At 48.8% G+C, this 18060-nt stretch overlaps 1 protein-coding gene across 2 annotated transcripts in view; it reads right to left on the reverse strand.

The window, feature by feature from the left end:
• The window catches only part of TMOD1 (tropomodulin 1), a 66956-nt gene that overhangs the window by 30724 nt on the left and 18172 nt on the right, over window positions 1-18060 (reverse strand). For both annotated transcript variants that reach the window (XM_006143714.2, XM_027770028.1), the window contains exons 2-3: window positions 12897-13053; window positions 8176-8295 (exon numbers count right to left, since the gene is read on the reverse strand). In XM_006143714.2, the coding sequence (XP_006143776.1) occupies window positions 8176-8295; window positions 12897-13053 (277 nt within the window). The remainder of the gene's footprint in view (window positions 1-8175; window positions 8296-12896; window positions 13054-18060) is intronic.

Genomic DNA, 18060 nt, shown 5'->3' on the forward strand with positions numbered 1-18060 from the left:
TTCCATTTTGTCGTCTTGCCTGACCCTCAGGGTAAAAATCTCAGTCATGTGGCACCATCTCCTCTTGACCATTGGGCCTCCCCAGTGTCTCTCAGATCGGTCTCTTCTCCCATTCCATTGCCTTTGTCCTGAGAGGCCCTATCACTTCTGGGCTGTAATATCACAGCTCTGTGATCACTACTGTCCTGGCCTTGGTCTCTTCCCACCTCATTCCTCCCCTCATTCACAACAAAGCAGCCAGAAAGGTCTTTCTGGAGGGACCAGTAGATGGTATAATGGTTACATTGCTAGACTCCCACATAGTTGACTGCAGTTCAAGTCCTGGACCTGGCAGCTTAAAACTCATACCGGTGCATGTCCATGTGTGCCAAAACTCCTGAGGAGAATAGAGGAGAAGGGATTGTGGCATGGCCATCCCACCTGGGGGGTGATTTCTTTTTCTGTCTATCTTCCTCTAGAGGGTACATGCACCCTGTAGCAAAAATCTCTCTCTCAAAAAATAAAGTTCTTTCTGGAAATGCCAATCTGACCACACCACTTCCCTGCTCAACCATTTTCTCACCTATTCATTTGTTCAACATTTACTGAGCACTCACAGAGTGTGCCAGCTCTGGGGGAAAGTGGAGAATGAGAAAGAGTTTCTGCTCCTGGACTTGAGTCTGTCAGGGAGAGACAGACATGCTAAACATGTACTGACACAATGAAAAATAGCAGCACAGGGTCTGAAAAGTTGTCAAGGAAAAATTCAGTGTGTTGTGGGAGAAGACACGAGAGAGATGGGATGGGAAGGATGACTAAGTGTTGACCAAGTCAAGCCAAGGGATACAGGCTATTCTGGCAACGCTCTGAGGCTCAGGGAGGGAGAAGTTTGGGAAACAAAAGACAGAGACAAAGTGGTTGGGGATATGGTGGTAATGACAACAAAACAGCAGGCATGGCGACAGCATCTCCCACTCACGAACCCGTGCTCCAGGCCAGGGAAGGTGCACGGTATCAGTGATTCTCAGTTCAGGCGCCCATCGGAATCACTTGGCAATCTTTTGAAACTCCTGACACCCAGGGCTGCCCCAGTCCAGTGAAACCAACATTTCTGGGAGTGAGGCCCAGGCACCTGCATTTGCCAAGCTCAGCAGCTGGTTTCAGTGGGCGGCCAGGGTCGAGAACTGTTGCCTGATGCTACTCCCCCTTAATCTCCACAACCACCCACCACAGTCGATTTCATTCACTAGGGCAAGGTCAGCTCCTACAGCCTTCCAGGTTGAGGTCAGGAATTTGTCTCTTTCTAGATTCAGCCTTGGAGGTCATTGAAGAGTTGAGCAGGGAGTGAGAAGAACCAACCCAAGCTCTCACTACAGAGAGGATCCATGGATGTGGGTTCAGACTACGAGGCTGTTGCAGCTATCCAGACGGGAGGACGGTGGCTTGTGATGGCCAAGTCCAAACACCAGAGCCTGGCTTCAAAGACCCTTTCTTGACAGGCCCTACCTCAACAGCCCAATCCCTCACCCCCACACCCACATTTCTTCTGCTCTAGCCATGCAAACAGCCGCTGCTCAGTAGATTCTCCCATTATTGCCAACGCTGTCCCTTCTGGAGGTGAGTCCTTACACTCAGTTACACTGGAATGTAAAATAAACATTCAATATTTGAGACATACTTACATTAAAAAGTTATTTATTGTTTATCTGAAATTCAAATTCAATTGGACATCTTATATTTAATCTAACAACTCTACCTCCCCATCCTTCAGGACTAACCCCTCCTTCTCCAGGAAGACTTTCTGAGTCCTCACTCTCCCTCTCTGTTCTCTCACAGCACTAAGAAGTGTCCTTGGTTTATTTATTTATTTATTTTCGAAGAGAGATTTTTGCTATAGGGCACGTGTGCTCACCGGAAACATACATAGAGAGAGACACAGAGACAGAAAACAAGAAATCATCCCCCAGGGGGATGGCCACACCACAATCCCTTCTCCTCCATTCTCCTCTCAGGATCATGGGCATGCACACACACGCCTGGTATGAGTTTAAGCTGCCAGGTCCGGGACTTCAATCACGGTCAACTACATGGGAGTCCAGCAACAAAACTATTACACCATCTGCTGGTCCTATAAATGTCCTTATTATAACACAGTCTACCAATATTAGAGATATCTGGATATATGTGTGATCCCTTTATTGGAGTGGGCTTCCAGAGGTCAAGGAAGAATATTATCTCTTCTTCCGCCTCTTCCCAAATACAATAGCTTTTTAGAAAATATTTGGTGTTGATTTTTTTATTTCAATTCCAAGTCATTTAATTAGACATAGTTTCCAGTTAGAAAGACAAGAGCTCTTAATGAAGAGTCAAGAGACCATGTTCCAACTGTGACTATGCCCCCGATGCCAAGTGTGACCTTGGGCAAGTCTTCTCTCTCTTCAGCCTCTGCTGTAAAATGAGGGGTGAGATAAAACCAGAGGCTCTTAGTCATGGCTGCCATATGAACCACCAGGGGCTTTAAGACAGTAACAATACCTAGCTCCACCCAGGGTCAACTACTCTGAATCTCTGGAGCTAATTTTTAATTTCCTTGGGTGAGTTTGATGTTCGTCAGGAACCAAGAACCAGAAGATGAGATGATCTTAAAGTCCTTCTGTTTCTCACATTCTAAGAGTCTTCTCTGCTAAAATTAGACTTGCCTGTTCATCGCTCAGGAGAACTGGTAGGAAGAGAGACATCTGCATTTTTTCAAGCTCTCGGGGTTTTAATTTAAGCTGCATCTACGTGGGCAGCTGAGGCCTGAGTCAGCGGCAGGTGAATCAAATCACCAAGAGCCACCTCCAGCTCCCACAGAGAGCTCAGGGCAATCTGATGGGTTTCCAGGTTCTTTAAGGAGGAATGAGGGAGGGAGCAAAGGAAGAAAGGAGAATGGGAGTGAGGAAGGAAGGGAAAAGAGAGGAAGGACAGAGGGAAAGAAGAAAGGAAGGAAGAAGGGAGCAAAGGAAAAAGAACGGGAGGGAGGGAGAAAAGAAGGAAGGAGGGAGGTTGGAAGGAGAACGGGAGGAAAGGAGAGAGGAAGGAAGGAGGAAGGGAAGAAGGGTAGGAGGGAGGGAGGGAGGAAGGAAGCAAGGAGAGAAGGGAAGGAAGGCGGGAAGGTAGGAAGCTAAGAAGGTAGATTTCTGCTGCAGAACACAGCGCCTGGTGGCCGTGCATCACCGCCGGGGACCGCTAGGGCCCTCTGAGGCCCTCCGGCCTGCCCTAAGCACACAATCACGGCTCTTCCCTGGCTTGCCTTACACGCTCCCCGTCGCCCGGACTGAGTGGTGGAAGAAAACAGCACATCCACGCTGCCTGCTGCTTCATTCTTTATAGATATTGGCAAGGCTGAATTTAGCACTGGGGAACTTGATTTTTTTTTTTTTTTAAGTCTAGATCTTCCTCAAAACTCAAAAAGGACTATTTTTGAACTCTGAAAAAGAACATTGAGTTCTGTTTCCTCTCTCTGCCTTGGCAGGGTTCACTCAGTTCGTAATTCCACTCAGGACCCAGAGAGATAACTGCACACACCCCCAGCTTCTCCAGCTGCCAGCTGCTGGGGCTGGCTCTGGGCAGATGGCTGTAGGTATCTCCTTGTCTCCCAGGGGCAGGTGAGAGAAACTGGCTCCTGCCCAGGATGTGGGTGCAGTTGAACCCTCCTGGATGAGCCACACCCTAGCACTTGTAGACAGGAGGACAGGTGGCTGAGCACCTGACAGTAACCTGAAGCCAAGGGTGGCTTGTTGAAGCCAGCTTCTGAGCTAGGGGTGGCCATGGGGTGGTGGCCTTGGGTGAGGAGCACCCATCTGAAGGATGTGTCTCTCTACCCCACTTTCTTCCTGGGTCTCACCCTACCCGGAGAGTCCCTACAGACCAGCCAGGACCACATCCCTGAGTGGCACAGAAGGCACTAGTAACTCCATGTACTTGCAACTGACTCCCAGTGGCCTCCAGTCTATGACACAAGGCCACATGCCAAGAATTTAGCACTGCCAGGGTCTTGTGCACATTGCTCATCATCCAGTGGGGATACTTTAAATGCTGAAATCTCCACTTCTGATCTGTCCTCCTAATCACCTGCTGGGCCCCCCACGGGCAGAAACTGGCTCCGATTCATCCTAGTTTTCAGGAGGAGTTCAATAATGTCCATTGGCTCAGTGAGCGAATCAATGGGTACACAGATGATGCGCCTTACCTGGGTCATACCTGGGTCAGGTGGCATGCCTGCTGTTGCCCTCCTACAGGTTTCTACCATCACTGGACATCAACCTGCCATGCATATACCTGCGTAGTGAGTGGCTCAGAGGGGCCTGCCTCCTGCCCAGCTCGGGGCCACTGCCTCTGCCCTTTCCCACCCTGGACCTGGCTCCCCCATGCTTTCTCTAGCTCACCCCTACTCTTCCTCCCTTAGGCTCAGCTTCCAGGTCTCTTATCACATCTCCACCAGCCCCACCACCTAAACCAAGAGCCCCTGTATACCTGGTCCTTCTATAGTTAGGGAAATCACTGTCATTTGTCACCACATAGTTGCCCAGTATTTGTTTAATGCTAGGCAGGAATTGGCTGTTTTCTTATGCATTTTTTGACCGGTCCAGAGCCTGCTGCACAAATGGTAGGAATGCACTGGACACGTGCACCCCCGGGTGCAGGAGGGAGGCACTGTAAGCGTGAACCCCTGGGTGCAGGAGGGAGGCACTGGATGCGTGAACCCCTGGGTGCAGGAGTGGAGAGGTGAAAGCTAAGCTGAAGGAAACATTGCTGGGAGTCAGGCCCCAGAGACTAAGGTAACCTTTAGACCCATGTCTTCCTCTCCCTACTTCTCTTCCTCTAATGAGTCACCCACACTCATAGCTCCAGTCATTCACTCCTCAAAAAAGACTCCACACCTGTAACCCCACTCTCTGGAGGACCCATCACCCCCAAGCCTCCGTGTCCTGTGGTGTCGCTGAAATCAGCTCTTGGCGGAGCCGCTCTCCCTTGTCCGCCCAACTGTTCCTGGTGCTGCAGGCCTGGACGCTGGTGTCAGCCTGGCGTCAGCAGCCTCTGAGGCAGCAGTAGCAATAGCTGATCTCTAGGTGGAGCCCCACCTCAGCTGCAGTCCTGTGGCACTGCCCTGTATGTGCCCCCATCCTCTAGAACAGGGGTCCCCAACTTTCCCAGCACCAGAGACCAATCTTGTGGAAGACAATCCCTCTCCAAACAGGCACTTCCTGACATTTCCCTCCTTCCAGGGGGCACGGGGGGGGGGGAGGAGGATTGGTCCTGGGATGACCCGCGTGCAGCACATCCGCGTGCACCCCGTTTCCACCACTACCACATTGCAATATACAATGAAACCATCATACCACGGTAGGGCTTGGCTCCCATGAGAGTCCAGTACCTCTGCTGACCTGATGGGGCATGTCCCTGGTGGCAATACGAGCAACGCGTTGCAGCTGCAGACACGGATGAAGCCTCGCTTGCTTCCCCGCTGCCTGCCCCAGCTGGACAGCTGGCACACTAACAGCAGCCTGTGGTTCAGCCCCCCACAGGCCATGGACTGGCACCTGTCCACATCCCAAGGGTTGGGGAACCCTGCTCTACAACGTCACCACCTTTTCCGAACCCCAGTTCTCATCCAGCTTTCCTGACACTGCCCTCGTCCCAGGTTTCACCCCTAAACCTTTCCTAATGTGGCCTGCCCTGTCCCCTCCCATGTCTTCAGCCTGGGCCATGTGCCCTCTCTTGCCCCCCTTCTGTGTTTACTGCGTCCTCCCCTACCTCGGAGGGCTTCATTCAGGTTATAGGGGGTCAGAGGGTGATGCTATGAATGGGCCATAGAATGACATTGCCTGGGTTCAAACCCCCTGGGCAAGGCATTTGACCTTACCACGTCTACTGTCCCCATCTATAAAACGGGGATGACAACGGAAGTCACTCCACAGGACTGCTGTGGCCGACAAGTGCGACAAGGCATTGAGAGCAACTGAACAGCACCTTGACGTGCTGGTGGGCCACAGGCAGCCAGTCCTTCCTTCCCCAGAGACACCGCCACCTTCCAAGGGCCGAAATAAAATGACAGGTGTCAAGGTTAGCAGTTAAGACTGGTGTAGACTTTCAGCTCCCCTCTCCTTCCTGGACATCGGAAGGGTATGATCGTGAACAGATATAAAACAGTTAGCCATGCCAATGAAAATAAAGAGAAACTGCTTCAAGAAAGCCACACAGAAACTTAGCACAATTTGCAGTTCTGTTTTGGCTCAGGAACTGGCAGGAGCCGGCGGTTTGATGGTGGAGTCATTTGATAATCCCTCTGAGCTGCCTAAGAGGGGAGTGAGGTCAGGGAGGGTGACCGGAGGAGAAAGTCAGGATAAAAACAGCCCTGGGTGAGTCAATGCAGAGATGCCGGGCAAAGGCACCTCGTCTGCCTGCACACGGATCGGCTGGAAGTCAAGGGGACCCCACCAGAGAAGTGGAGTGGGTGAAATATGAGGGCATTGTGTAGGATCTCATGTGACTGTGGACTTGGGTGGCTTCCGACACAACGAATCCTTAACTGCAAAGCAAATCGGGTTTCCAGTTCAGCGTAGAGGTATTTCCATTTCTGAACTTCACCATGAAAACGAAAACCACTCTGCCAGCCCTGACACCCTCCAAACCCTCCCCTCAGGCCTTCTCCGCATTTTCTGTCTCCTGAGGACAGGGCTCTACCCAGGGTCTCCATACCAGCTTTCCTTATTCAGTCCCTGAGTCCCTGCAACCCCGCTGCAGCTGCCACCACCCTGTATCACCCCCTGTGCATAGTCAAGCATTCCCACTGCCTGCTACGGATGATGCCACCCCTACCACAGATGCCACCAGGAGTCATGCACAAAGCTCACCCCACAGTGGCTGTGATGAGGCAGGACAGCTGTGGCCACCAAGTGCCCCAGTGCTGGTGCCCCATCTCCCCTGCCCTGGCCTCACGTTTCTGAGCCTTCTGGCCAGCCCAGGGCCCTCATTCTCACCCCTTGGCTCTTGCATTAGGCTCTGGCCATCTTGCTTCGGCCTTTAGTTCCCAGCCTGCTTGTGGTTAACTGAGCCTCTGCTCCGTTTCCACAACCAGCCCCCCAAAGCTTCTATCCTGGCCTAACACCTGCCCTCACGGACCTCAGTCCCCATTCAGCCACGTGCCCTGCCTGGAGTTTGACGACCCTAACGATGCCCAAGTCTCTGTCCTAATGGGGGCCCCTTGCAGAACTCAAGACCTTCGAGTACAACTGCCCCAGCCGGCAGCTCACAGGCCCCTCAGATGCCACAAGGCCTAGTCTGAACTGGTGTCACTCCTACTCCTGCCTTGCCTTCATCAGGGGCACCAACTTCCACTTAGTGTCTGCTGAGCTCAGCCTTGCCTGACAGCTGGGTCAGCCACAGTCGTTCCCTCCTTTCCTCTCCCCTACCCACCTGCCTTGAGTCTCTGCCACCCCATTCTCTCTCCTGCTGTCTCTTGGGTGATGGTAAGTAGCCCTCAAACCTGCATAATGAACACCCAGCCACACACTGAGTCAGGGAGGACAGTAGGGTACAGAGCACGTGGGGGCCGGAATGGCCAGCACCTGACCATCAGTGAGGGTGGCAGGTAGGGTCTAGACAAGAATAGGGGCGGGGGCAGCCAAAGGCTCTGAATAACAAGCCACCTTCTGGAGTTTCCGGGGTGTCTGTGAAGAACATACGGAACACAGGAAGTTGGAGCGCCTAGGACGAATATGAGATAGGAAGCCTGCTCTCTGAGCTGACCACAGGCAGCGTACCAAGTCGTAAAGTCCGCCCACTCTGCCCTGAGCCCTCTGTGACTCCCAGTTTGGAGGTGCCTATTTATGTGCACCTGCTCTTTCTTCTCAAGTAGCTTGGGAGGATTTGCTGTGTGAATGGCTGGGAAGGGATGTCTTTCTGGGATGGCATGGCAACAGACGACTTACGGCAACAACAGATAACGCCATGGTGTGATGGGTTTGGGTAGTTTGTCTCTATTTTCCTCATTTTGGATGTTTATAAGGGACTTCTATTTTAATATTCTTGGTCTCCTTTAGTCTGGTTAGGAACGGAGAAGGTGTTCATGTTGAAATAAACCAATCCGGCCTCCTGCAGATGTGGGAGAAACCCCTCTGCAGGATGTGGGGAAGCTTCTGGAATGCCTCCTACCTGCGATGTCACAGAGCTCTGCGTCCGAGGCATTTGCCAAGGCTTCCTCCAGCTCCGGCTCCAGCGTCACGCTCTCCAGCACAGGATCCATCGGCTTCTGCTTGGGCACCCAGACCTTCCCTGCAAACACATGAGATGCCTGTTACAGGGCTGTGGCCGTGATGGGGCAGCCTCTGCCAGTAGCCCTGGGCAGATCATCAGAGAGACCTGCAGATCCCTCCAAGCTGAAAGGTGGATTTACAATATGAAAGTTTTGTATATCCGAGCACACTATCGAGAAAATAAAAAGAGAAAATACGGAACGAGAAAAATGCAAATCATATATCTATAATGGCTCTAGCATCCAGAAAATAGAACTTTCATAACTCCACAACAAAAAGACAACCCGATTTCAAGGACTTGAATGGACACGTTGACAAAGAAAATAGACATACGCCAAGAAGCACATGACAAGATGCCCATGATCCTGGTCACTGGGGAGATGCAATCAAACCCGTAATCAGATACTCTTCACACCCCTGGTGGTGTTTGTAATAAAAAAGAACAGGAAGCAAGTGTTGACAAGGAGGTAGAAGACTGAAGTCCTCTTACATTGTTGGTGGGAATAGAAAATGGTTCAGTTGCTATTTAAATGAAGCTGGACAATTACTCAAAAAATGAAACAGAATTACCAAATGACTCATCAACTCCACTCTTAGGTGTATTCCCCAAAGCAGTGAGAACGAGTATTCATTCACCCAGGGCTGGGGGAGGAGAGGGAATAGCTGCTGGTTAACAGGGACAGGGTTTTACTTCGGAGCAATGGAAGTGTTTTGGGTCTAGATAGAGGTGCTCGTACCACATCGTGACGTACGAAATGGCTCTGAATTTCTCACTTTAAAACTGTTAACTATATGGGGCCGGCAGGTGGCATGGTGGTTAAGGGCGCTGGACTCCCACCTGGCCAATCATGGTTCAAGTCCTGGATCTGGTGGATTGCTTTCTCATTTTCTCCCTGCCCCCCTCCATTCTGTCCTCTCTGGTCAAATTAAAATAAATAAATAAAGTTAAATAAAATAATTCTTAAAAAAAATTGTTAACTATATGTTATGCGAATTTTACCTCAATTAAAAAAAAAAAAAGCAGTGGGGCTAGCACGTGGCATGGTGGTTAAGGCACTGGACTCCCACATGGCCAACTGTGGTTTGAGTCCTGGATCTGGCAACTTGCTTTCTCACTTTCCCTCTCTCTCTGTCCCTCTCTGGTGAACTAAAAAATAATAAATAAATAAATAAACAAACTGACTAATTAATTTAATAAATAATTTTAACAATTAAAAATAAATAAATAAAAGCAGAACCCCTGCTCCGTTCGGCTGTCGCTGGAGATTGCCTGAAGCTGGGCTGACGCCATAGTTGATGTGAGAGATAACAGTGACGTGACCCAGGGTCCTTCTGGGGAAAGCGGGAGGGGGCAGGCTGTGCATAGAGAACTGTCCAGAAAGATCGTCACTGAAATGAGATCAGGGCTTATTTCCAGTGGAGGGAATTAATGTGAATTACTTCGTTTTGTTGTGTAAATTGGTTACAGCAAATTTCAAGGACCTCTACAAGCAAAACGTTCAACCAAATCATTAGGGGAAAAATGTATCACGAACTCTATGCTGCTAGGAGATGCCAGAGATCTGGAAAAGGGGAATGTACAGGAAACCGAAACACCCAAAAAGGGACTGAGCTATAGAAACGCCTAATACAATGACCAAGAGGATTGAACATGCAATAGTTAAACCTCGGGGTTTTTGTGCCCCCGCAACAGGTGCCTCCAGTGAGGACGGTAATGAAATCTAAGATACGGGAACAGGAGCCTGGGCTTCCCTTCGTTTCACTAGCTGGGATGGAAATGTGATGTTTGGAGCTCCCACAGCCAGGTAAACCACAAGAACAAAGACATACTACGGGGATGGCAGAAGGAGGATCCCAATTCCCGATGCTAAGGAACATGCCTCGCCAGCCCTGGAATTAAACTAAGAAAATTAAACTTCCGGATAAAGTCTCTGTGAGTTCAGTTTTCTCCTCCCAGGACAAGCAGCCAAACCTAATTCTAATAAAACTATTCTGCATGGAGCTTTATTTCACTCCCCCCATGAATGAGAGCACTCCTGTTCCAAATTCCTAGGACTTTGCACTGGTTTATGACTCTTACCACATCCTGCTGGGTCTTGTGGTGACGGGGTGCTGTTTCTCCTCAGCACAAGTTAGCTCTAGGCCCAGCATGGGGTAAGGGCTCGGTAAGGGAAGAGCCAAATGATCCTGAGTCTGTCAGTTAAAGCTGGAGGGTCTCCTGCCCCACTCCTCTGCTGAGACCTCCACTCATCCAACCCATAAGAACTCCGATGATCATATTTAATATTTGATGGTGACGATTGTGGAGGTGGTCCCCTTCCCCGTCCTCTACACCATCCTCCAGCTCCTCCTCTGGGCAGGGAGTTCCCCGAGAAGCTGGGTGCCTACGATGATGCACCTCGGCAGCTGTCCACCCAGGTCTGCAGCTGACTCCCCAAGGCCTCGGCCTCGGTCTCTGTATGTAAATGCTTTTTAATAGCCCTGCAGAGTAGCTTACAGAAGCATATATTTGCCTGTGTCTTCAGGCCATATGTTTTAATTACGTTTTCAGATTGGCTGCTCTCCAAAGGTCTCCCCATTTTAAAATGTGCAGGTGAGACTATGGGAATTGTAAGACCCCATGGAACCCACAGAAACCACTCCACATGGCACGAATCCCTCGTTTAAAAACATCCCTGCTGCCCACACTCTCTGTCAGGCAGACTCAGCTCTTTACCGTCAAGCACTCCTCCTCCCCAGCCTCCATGGCACCATCCCCACCCCCTCTCCAGCCACCCCCTCTAGGATGCCTCCATCCTCCCAAAATTCTGTGATCCAGATGCTCCTTGGGCCTCCCTGATCTTCCAGTTTGGGGTAAAAATCAGGGTTTAGAATAGCTCAAAGTCCTCCCGTAATGTCTACCCTGGGTACCTTTTCATTTTATTATTTATTAAGCAGTGACCCTGTGAGGGTTTTGCGCTAATGGAGATGACAGCCACAGCCCCTGACCCTGGGTGCATCCGGCTGACATGGTTTGGGGGTGGGGAGAATGAACAGCAACCACTGCTCCCACAACTGACGAAGTAGAGTTCATTAACGTTGCCATTGCACCGTACTTGTTAGGTGGCGTCTATGTGCTAGGAAGTTTCTAGGTGCTGAGGATGTAGTGGTGCACAAGGCAGACACGGGGCTTGCATTCATGGGGCTTGCATTCTAATGACGCAGCGTGCAAGGCTCCTCACATGTTATTTAACTCTAACTCACTCGTTAACTCTACTACGCCCTACCGTACACCAAGCCCTCTGTGACCGGGTGCTTGGGGTACCTCCTGAGCAAAAACAGCCCAAGTCCCTGCCTTTGGGGAGCTTACGGACCAGTGAGCGAGACGGGTGATAATAAAGAGATTCTGGTAAATTCTGGTAGAATGCACTGCCTCAGGCCTGCGGGCAGCAGTGCATTCTACAGTGGAGGTTGGGGGAGGGTGGGAGGAGAAAGAGAGAGAGAAAGAAAGAGAGAGCAGTCAGCTGCCGAAGGAAACATACAAGCTCCTGAGATGGGGAATAAGCAAAGGGGACTGCATGTCCTAACCGGGGTAGACAGGGACAGCTCCCCTGAAAGAGAAGATGGTACAGTTGAGACCTACGGGATGATAGCTAACACATGCCTTCACCACGTGCCAGATGCTGCTCGAAGTACCTTACTTCCTAACCCACTTAACCCTCCAGTGACCTCCCGGGGCCGGTTATGTCATTGTCATCACCCCCACTTTATGGAGGAGGAAATGAAGGCACAGCAGGTTTACAATTTTAGTTACGCTCACACGGTACGTGGTAGTGTCAGGATTACAGAGTAGGTCTAGCTCCAGGCTGTTTCTAACCATCACCTCTCTTACAGAGGAGGAAGAGCCAGCCCAGAAGGCGTCATGGAGCTGGGCAGTGGGACCAGCACTCTAGGCACAGGGAATGCGTGCAAAGGTCCTGAGGGAGAAGAGAGCTTGGCAAGTTTGAGGGACAGAAGGAGACCTGTGGGGCAGTAGGGCAGCTATCAACAGCAAGCGATGCACAAGAGAAAGCAGAATGGTTAGAGGGCAATGAGAAGTCCTGGAAGGGTGCGTGGTCAGGGAAGGCCTCTCTGTTCCTCTGGGCCTTCTAGATGATTTGCCTTAGGTGAGAGCAGGGAGTCTTGGAAGGTCAGATGAAGGCAGGGATACATACTGTGGCCACCAGAGAGGAGTTAGACAGAGGGGGCAGGAGAAGTTAGGGTCAAGATAGGACAGCTTCTGTTCCTGGTTGGCACAGGACGATCCTCGTGCGGGCCTCCTGACCTGATGCCCTCTTTCACTCTCAGGAGAGTCTAGGTTTATAAAGGAACTAATCAGGACACCTTAGTTAAAGAAGAGTTAGGGAGAAGCAGTGTTGGTCTGAGTGGTCGTAATTCTCCCCTTGCTCTACCCCACAGCTTCACTAACCCTAACCTACATCATGCATTGATGTTTTTGGAGTTGGGTTTGTATTTTTGGTTAGGCAAGAATGAGGATGAGAAGGCCCAGCCCTATTTGGTTTCACACAGGGCCTGGTATATAGTTGGCACTCAATGATGCACGGGGAATGACACATTTATAAGAGCAACATTGTTCAGTACCTCGTTTCTCCCCTGTGTAGGGGACCAGATCTTCTCGGTCCTTAAATTCCTTTGCTTGTTTTTCCAAGTGATCCAAGAGCTCCTCTCTTTTAAAGGGGCCTGTGGGCGCCTTGGTGGTTTGATCCTTCTGCCTCAGGCCTGCGGGCAGCAGTGCATTCTACAGTGGAGGTTAGGGGAGGGTGGGAGGAGAAAGAGAGAGAGAAAGAGAGAGCAGTCAGCTGCCGAAGACTGGTGATTCTCCGGAAACTCATCATTGCATAGCAGGGATCTCAATGCTCATCAGATTCATCCATGTCCCTCAATTTACATGTAAGGAATCTGAAACCCAAGAGGGACAAGGACTTGCCTAAGGTCACACAGCAGAAGAGGGTAGAGAGAGGCTACCGCTCAGGCCAGCTAATCCTCCTGGTTGCCCCTACCTCTAATGCTTTTGAAGGTGAAGGGGTGAAGGGTGGGGAAAGCCAGCACAGGACTGAACACAGAGGGGCACTCGGGAGCATCTGCTGAGTAACAAATACGATCAGGTCGGTGTTTAGATGCATGCAGATATTTATAGCAGTTGTGGATCAAGTGGGCGGAGACAGAAGAGAAAGGGGGTTTGACTTGGGTCCTGGATGCAGGACTAGGCAGACAGAGGGAGACTCAAAATTGAGGCTGAAGAAACACTCTGTAGAGCTGCACAGTGGGTGAGGCACGCTTCTGACCTCCCAGTGGGTCTACGCTCAAGTATCACGGGTGGTTAAATATTTTGAAAGTCGCCCCTGGAGATGGGTCTTTCAAGAAAGATAGCATCAACCAGTTGTTGCTTCTCTTCTTCAAACATGGGCAGGCTTCTACTGAAGCAGATTCCTAATTAGGGTGGATTCCTAGAGGGCTCACTTTGACGCAGCCCGTACCTTAGAGAGTCAAGGACGTGTACGGCTGCAAGGATGTTCAGAGATCATCCAGAGCATACGCCCTCCATTCAAGGGGAAACTGAGGCCCAGAGCAAGGGAAGACTTGCCCAAGGAGCTTCAGGGACTCATCTAGAACAAACAGCAAAGATTTCTTCAGCTTTGGGGAAGAGGACAGGCTTCACTCCTAACCATGTGCTCTTCCTGCCTGCTTTCATTCTGAGAGCCAGCTGAGGGTCTGGACAGAACCTCACATAGCTCCTTGTTGCACCCCAAAACTGACTAAACTGGAGTCGTTCCATTGCCAATCTTTGTAGTATATAAATGTATATCTTTGGTCATTCACACACACTCGAAAGCCTTGTTTGAAAGTTGTCTCCGAGAGTTTTCATATCAGGCATATGAAGAGAGCTATGGGTCTGGCACACCGAGAAGCAGAGCTTGAGAAGGAAATACCACTCTGGAGGGAAGCATGTCATTTTTTCTAAGACGTCTTACCCTGTTTAACATCACAGTAATGTTCCAGTAAGGTCAGTGGCTGCAAGATAGGGAGGCTGGGGCCTGGCCCCACTCCGTGAGCTGAGACCAGCACAGCGTGCATGTACCGATCAGGGCCTTGGCAGTTGGGGCTGGATTTAGGCCACAGGATGGGAGGGAGATTTGGGACTTGGTGCATTTTAACAAGAGGATGATCAGCAGTAGAAAGTCAAGCCTTGACTGCTACAGGGGTGATTTCAGGAACGTAAATGATGCCACATACATCCTGATTTTCTTTGAACAGCCGTCCTGAGATACTGTCCACTGTACTAGGCAGGACAGGCGAGTTCCCTGTGAGCCATGCTGTGGGGGCATGTCTCAGGAGAGGTGGGACCGTGTGTGTGCCTGCTCCTTCCCTCCCTTGGCTGGGTGCTTTACTGGGGCGCAAGTGCGAGAACACCTCACTGCCCTCAAATATTGACATGTGATTATTCATAATGGATAATCCAAATTCTTTGTGACATGCCTGCACCTCACAGTTGACCCCACCGCAGGCTTAAGCTCCGACTTGGAGTCATGATGATCCCTCCGCTCTGGGCCAAGTCCCCTCATCGCATTGTTCCTCAGTGTCCATGGCTATCAAATGCGAACGATGGGTGTTCTCTCCCATAGAGGCGTTGGGAAAATGAAATGAGGTCATGTACAATGGAAGAGTGCTTAGCACAGTACCTGATTTAGTGAATACTCAGAAATGATTACCTGCTACATCATCAGATAAGAAACACTTTAATAGGAATTTGGTTGCCCAAATATATTGGGTCGTCAGAAAAGTTACAGTATTTTTCTATGCAAAAATGTGTCATGAATTTTCTGATGACCCAATATATGCTTAACAGGGAATGTACTATTCAAATATGAGAATTTCAAAAAGCTCATTGAAAAATGAAATTAAAGTAAGTCTATTTAGGGACAAAAATTTGAAATGCATGCATAGTTTTTTCATAATATACCTTTTCCAGTTACTTTTTTTCCCTTTTGGTTATAAAGTGCATATATTCACTAGAAAGAAACAGAGAAAGAGAGAGAAAGTAAGACATCATCCCCCGGGGGATGGCCACTCCACAATCCTTTCTCATCCATTATCCTCTAGGGATGTGGGACACACATACCCGGTGTGTTTTTCAAGCCACCAGGTCTGGGACTCAAACCACTTAGTTGGCCATGTGGGATCCAGCCTCCTTAACCTCCATGCCATCTGCTGGCCCTCTAGTACTTTTTAAAGACCATTCATATAAGGGACTTGAAAACGTCTGTGGGAAAATTGAGTTAAAGTACAAATTAATTTTTGTGCAAAACATTTTTGAATTCTATGTCTGTTTGTTTTTCATATATAATACAAGTTTTCTATGAACTTTCTGAAGACCCCCCTCATATGTCTTAAATTTAAAAAACTCAAACACACATCTTAAAGGAAGTAAGCACTAAAGGCAGGTGCTCGTGCTTTCCCATGATCCCCACAGGGCAGGACTATAAATTCCTGTCACCATAAAGAATTTTACAGCAGGAAGGTGCTTGGGCACATTCTGGTCCCCAAAAGGTGCAGCTTTATGGTAGGAGAAAACCACAAGGCTATAACTAAAGGGAAAGGATTCGAAGACTCTCATCTCCTTTTGAATCTATCTGATACAAGCCACAGGTTAAGGTAAAGCAGTTTCTCAAGCTCACACAGCAGACATTTTGCGCTGGCTACTTCTTTGTCCTGGAGGGCTATTTTCTATGCAATGCAGACTGTCTAGCAGCCACCCTGCTCTGTAATCGTAGCTGCCAGGAACGCTGTGCTCCCAGTTGTGGCAATAGGAAATGTCTCCAAATATCGCCAGTGTCCTCTGAGGGGCATAACTGCACTGACTGTTTAAGTATATTTCAAAAATACTTCTTGAGAACCAGCAGTTAGCGTAATGGCTATGTCGCTGGATTCCCTCGTAGTCGACCGCGGTTCGTGTCCCGGACCCGGTGGCTTAAAACTCACGCCGGGCGCGTGTGCGTGCGTGCCCAAGATCCCGAGAGGAGAATGGAGGAGAAGGGATTGCGGCGTGACCATCCCCCCTGGGGGGGGATTTCTCGCTTTCTGTCTCTATGTCTCTCTCTGTCTGTCTGGCGAGCGCATGCGCCCTACAGTGAAAATCTCTCAAAAAAAAAATTAAAAAAAAATACTTCTTACATAACATGTTAAATTATAGTTTCATTGGGACCAGCAGTTAGCACAACGGCTATGTCGCTGGACTCCCACGTAGTCGACCGCGGTTCGTGTCCCGGACCCGGTGGCTTAAAACTCACGCCGGGCGCGTGTGCGTGCGTGCCCAAGATCCCGAGAGGAGAATGGAGGAGAAGGGATTGCGGCGTGACCATCCCCCCTGGGGGGTGATTTCTCGCTTTCTGTCTCTGTCTCTCTCTGTCTGGCAAGTGCACACACCCTATAGTGAAAACCTCTCCAAAAAAAAAAAATTATAGTTTCATTTATTTAAGCCTTCTCTTTTCTTTCTTTCTTTCTTTCTTTCTTTTTTTTTTTTTTTTTTTTTGCCACTGGGCATATGCACTTGAGAGAGAGAGAGAGAGAGACGGCGAAAGGGACAGTGAGAAACCAACACCCGGGGGGATGGATATGCCACAATCCCTTCTCTTTCATTCTTCTCCTTCATTCTCCTCCTGGGATTTTGGGCACACGTGCATGCACATGTATCCAGTGTGATTTTCAAACTACCAGGTCCAGGGCTTGAACCATAGTTGTCCATGTGGGAGTATAGCACCTTAGCCACACACCATCTACTCCCCCCATATTTAAATATTTACAGGAAATAGTTTTTTAAAATTAAAACATTAAAAGCTTATTTTAACAATTCATAGCTTATCAATTTTTTAATTGTTATTTTTCCAGAGGTCACATGCAGTGGCCAGAGACAGAGAGAGAGAGAGAGAGGGACATAGCTCCCCTCCATGTGGTGCAGTCACACCACAATCTCTCCTCCTCCATTTTTGCACTGGAGGGGATTTTGAGCAAACATGCACATGCATCCAACATGTTTTTCAAGCCACTGGAACCAAGTTTCAAACCATGTGGGATCTAGCCCCCTTAACCACCAGTACACAGGGCTAGCTCAGTTATCAATTTTTTAAAGTAAATATTGGGGCTATCAGCCTCATTAGGAGTTAATGTTTATTTTCCTTCCATTAAATGTTACATTTTACAAAATATCACATGATTTTTCAATGAAAACCAAAGATAGTTGTGTATTTTTTTAAACTCTGGATTATTCATCACTTCAACTTGTTTTGAAAAACATCATGTGATTTCACAGTATATATAAAAGTTAACTCAAAATAAATCAAAGACCTAAACGTAAGAGCTAAAATTATAAAATCTTAGAAGAAAACATAGGCATAAATCTTTGTGATTCTGGCTTAGGCAATGGTTTCTTAGATATGATACAAAAACAATAAGCAACAAAAGAAAAACTAGATAAATTGAACTTCATCAAAATTAAAACCATTTGTGCTTCAAAGAACACTAGTGAAAAGACAACCCACAGATTGGGAGAAAATATTTGTAGGTCATATATCTGATAAGAGTCTAGTATCCAGAATATATAAAGCTCTCTTACAGCTCAGTAATATAAGATAAATAACTCAGTTTAAAAATGGGAAATGATCTGAGTAGACATTTTCCAAAGAATATAAAATAATCTAATCAGTACACGGAAAGATACTCAACATAATTACCCATCTGGGGAAGGTAA

The sequence above is a fragment of the Tupaia chinensis genome, unplaced genomic scaffold (genome assembly GCF_000334495.1).
Source record: "Tupaia chinensis unplaced genomic scaffold, TupChi_1.0 Scaffold000104_1, whole genome shotgun sequence".
NCBI classification, from domain to species: Eukaryota; Metazoa; Chordata; class Mammalia; order Scandentia; family Tupaiidae; genus Tupaia; species Tupaia belangeri.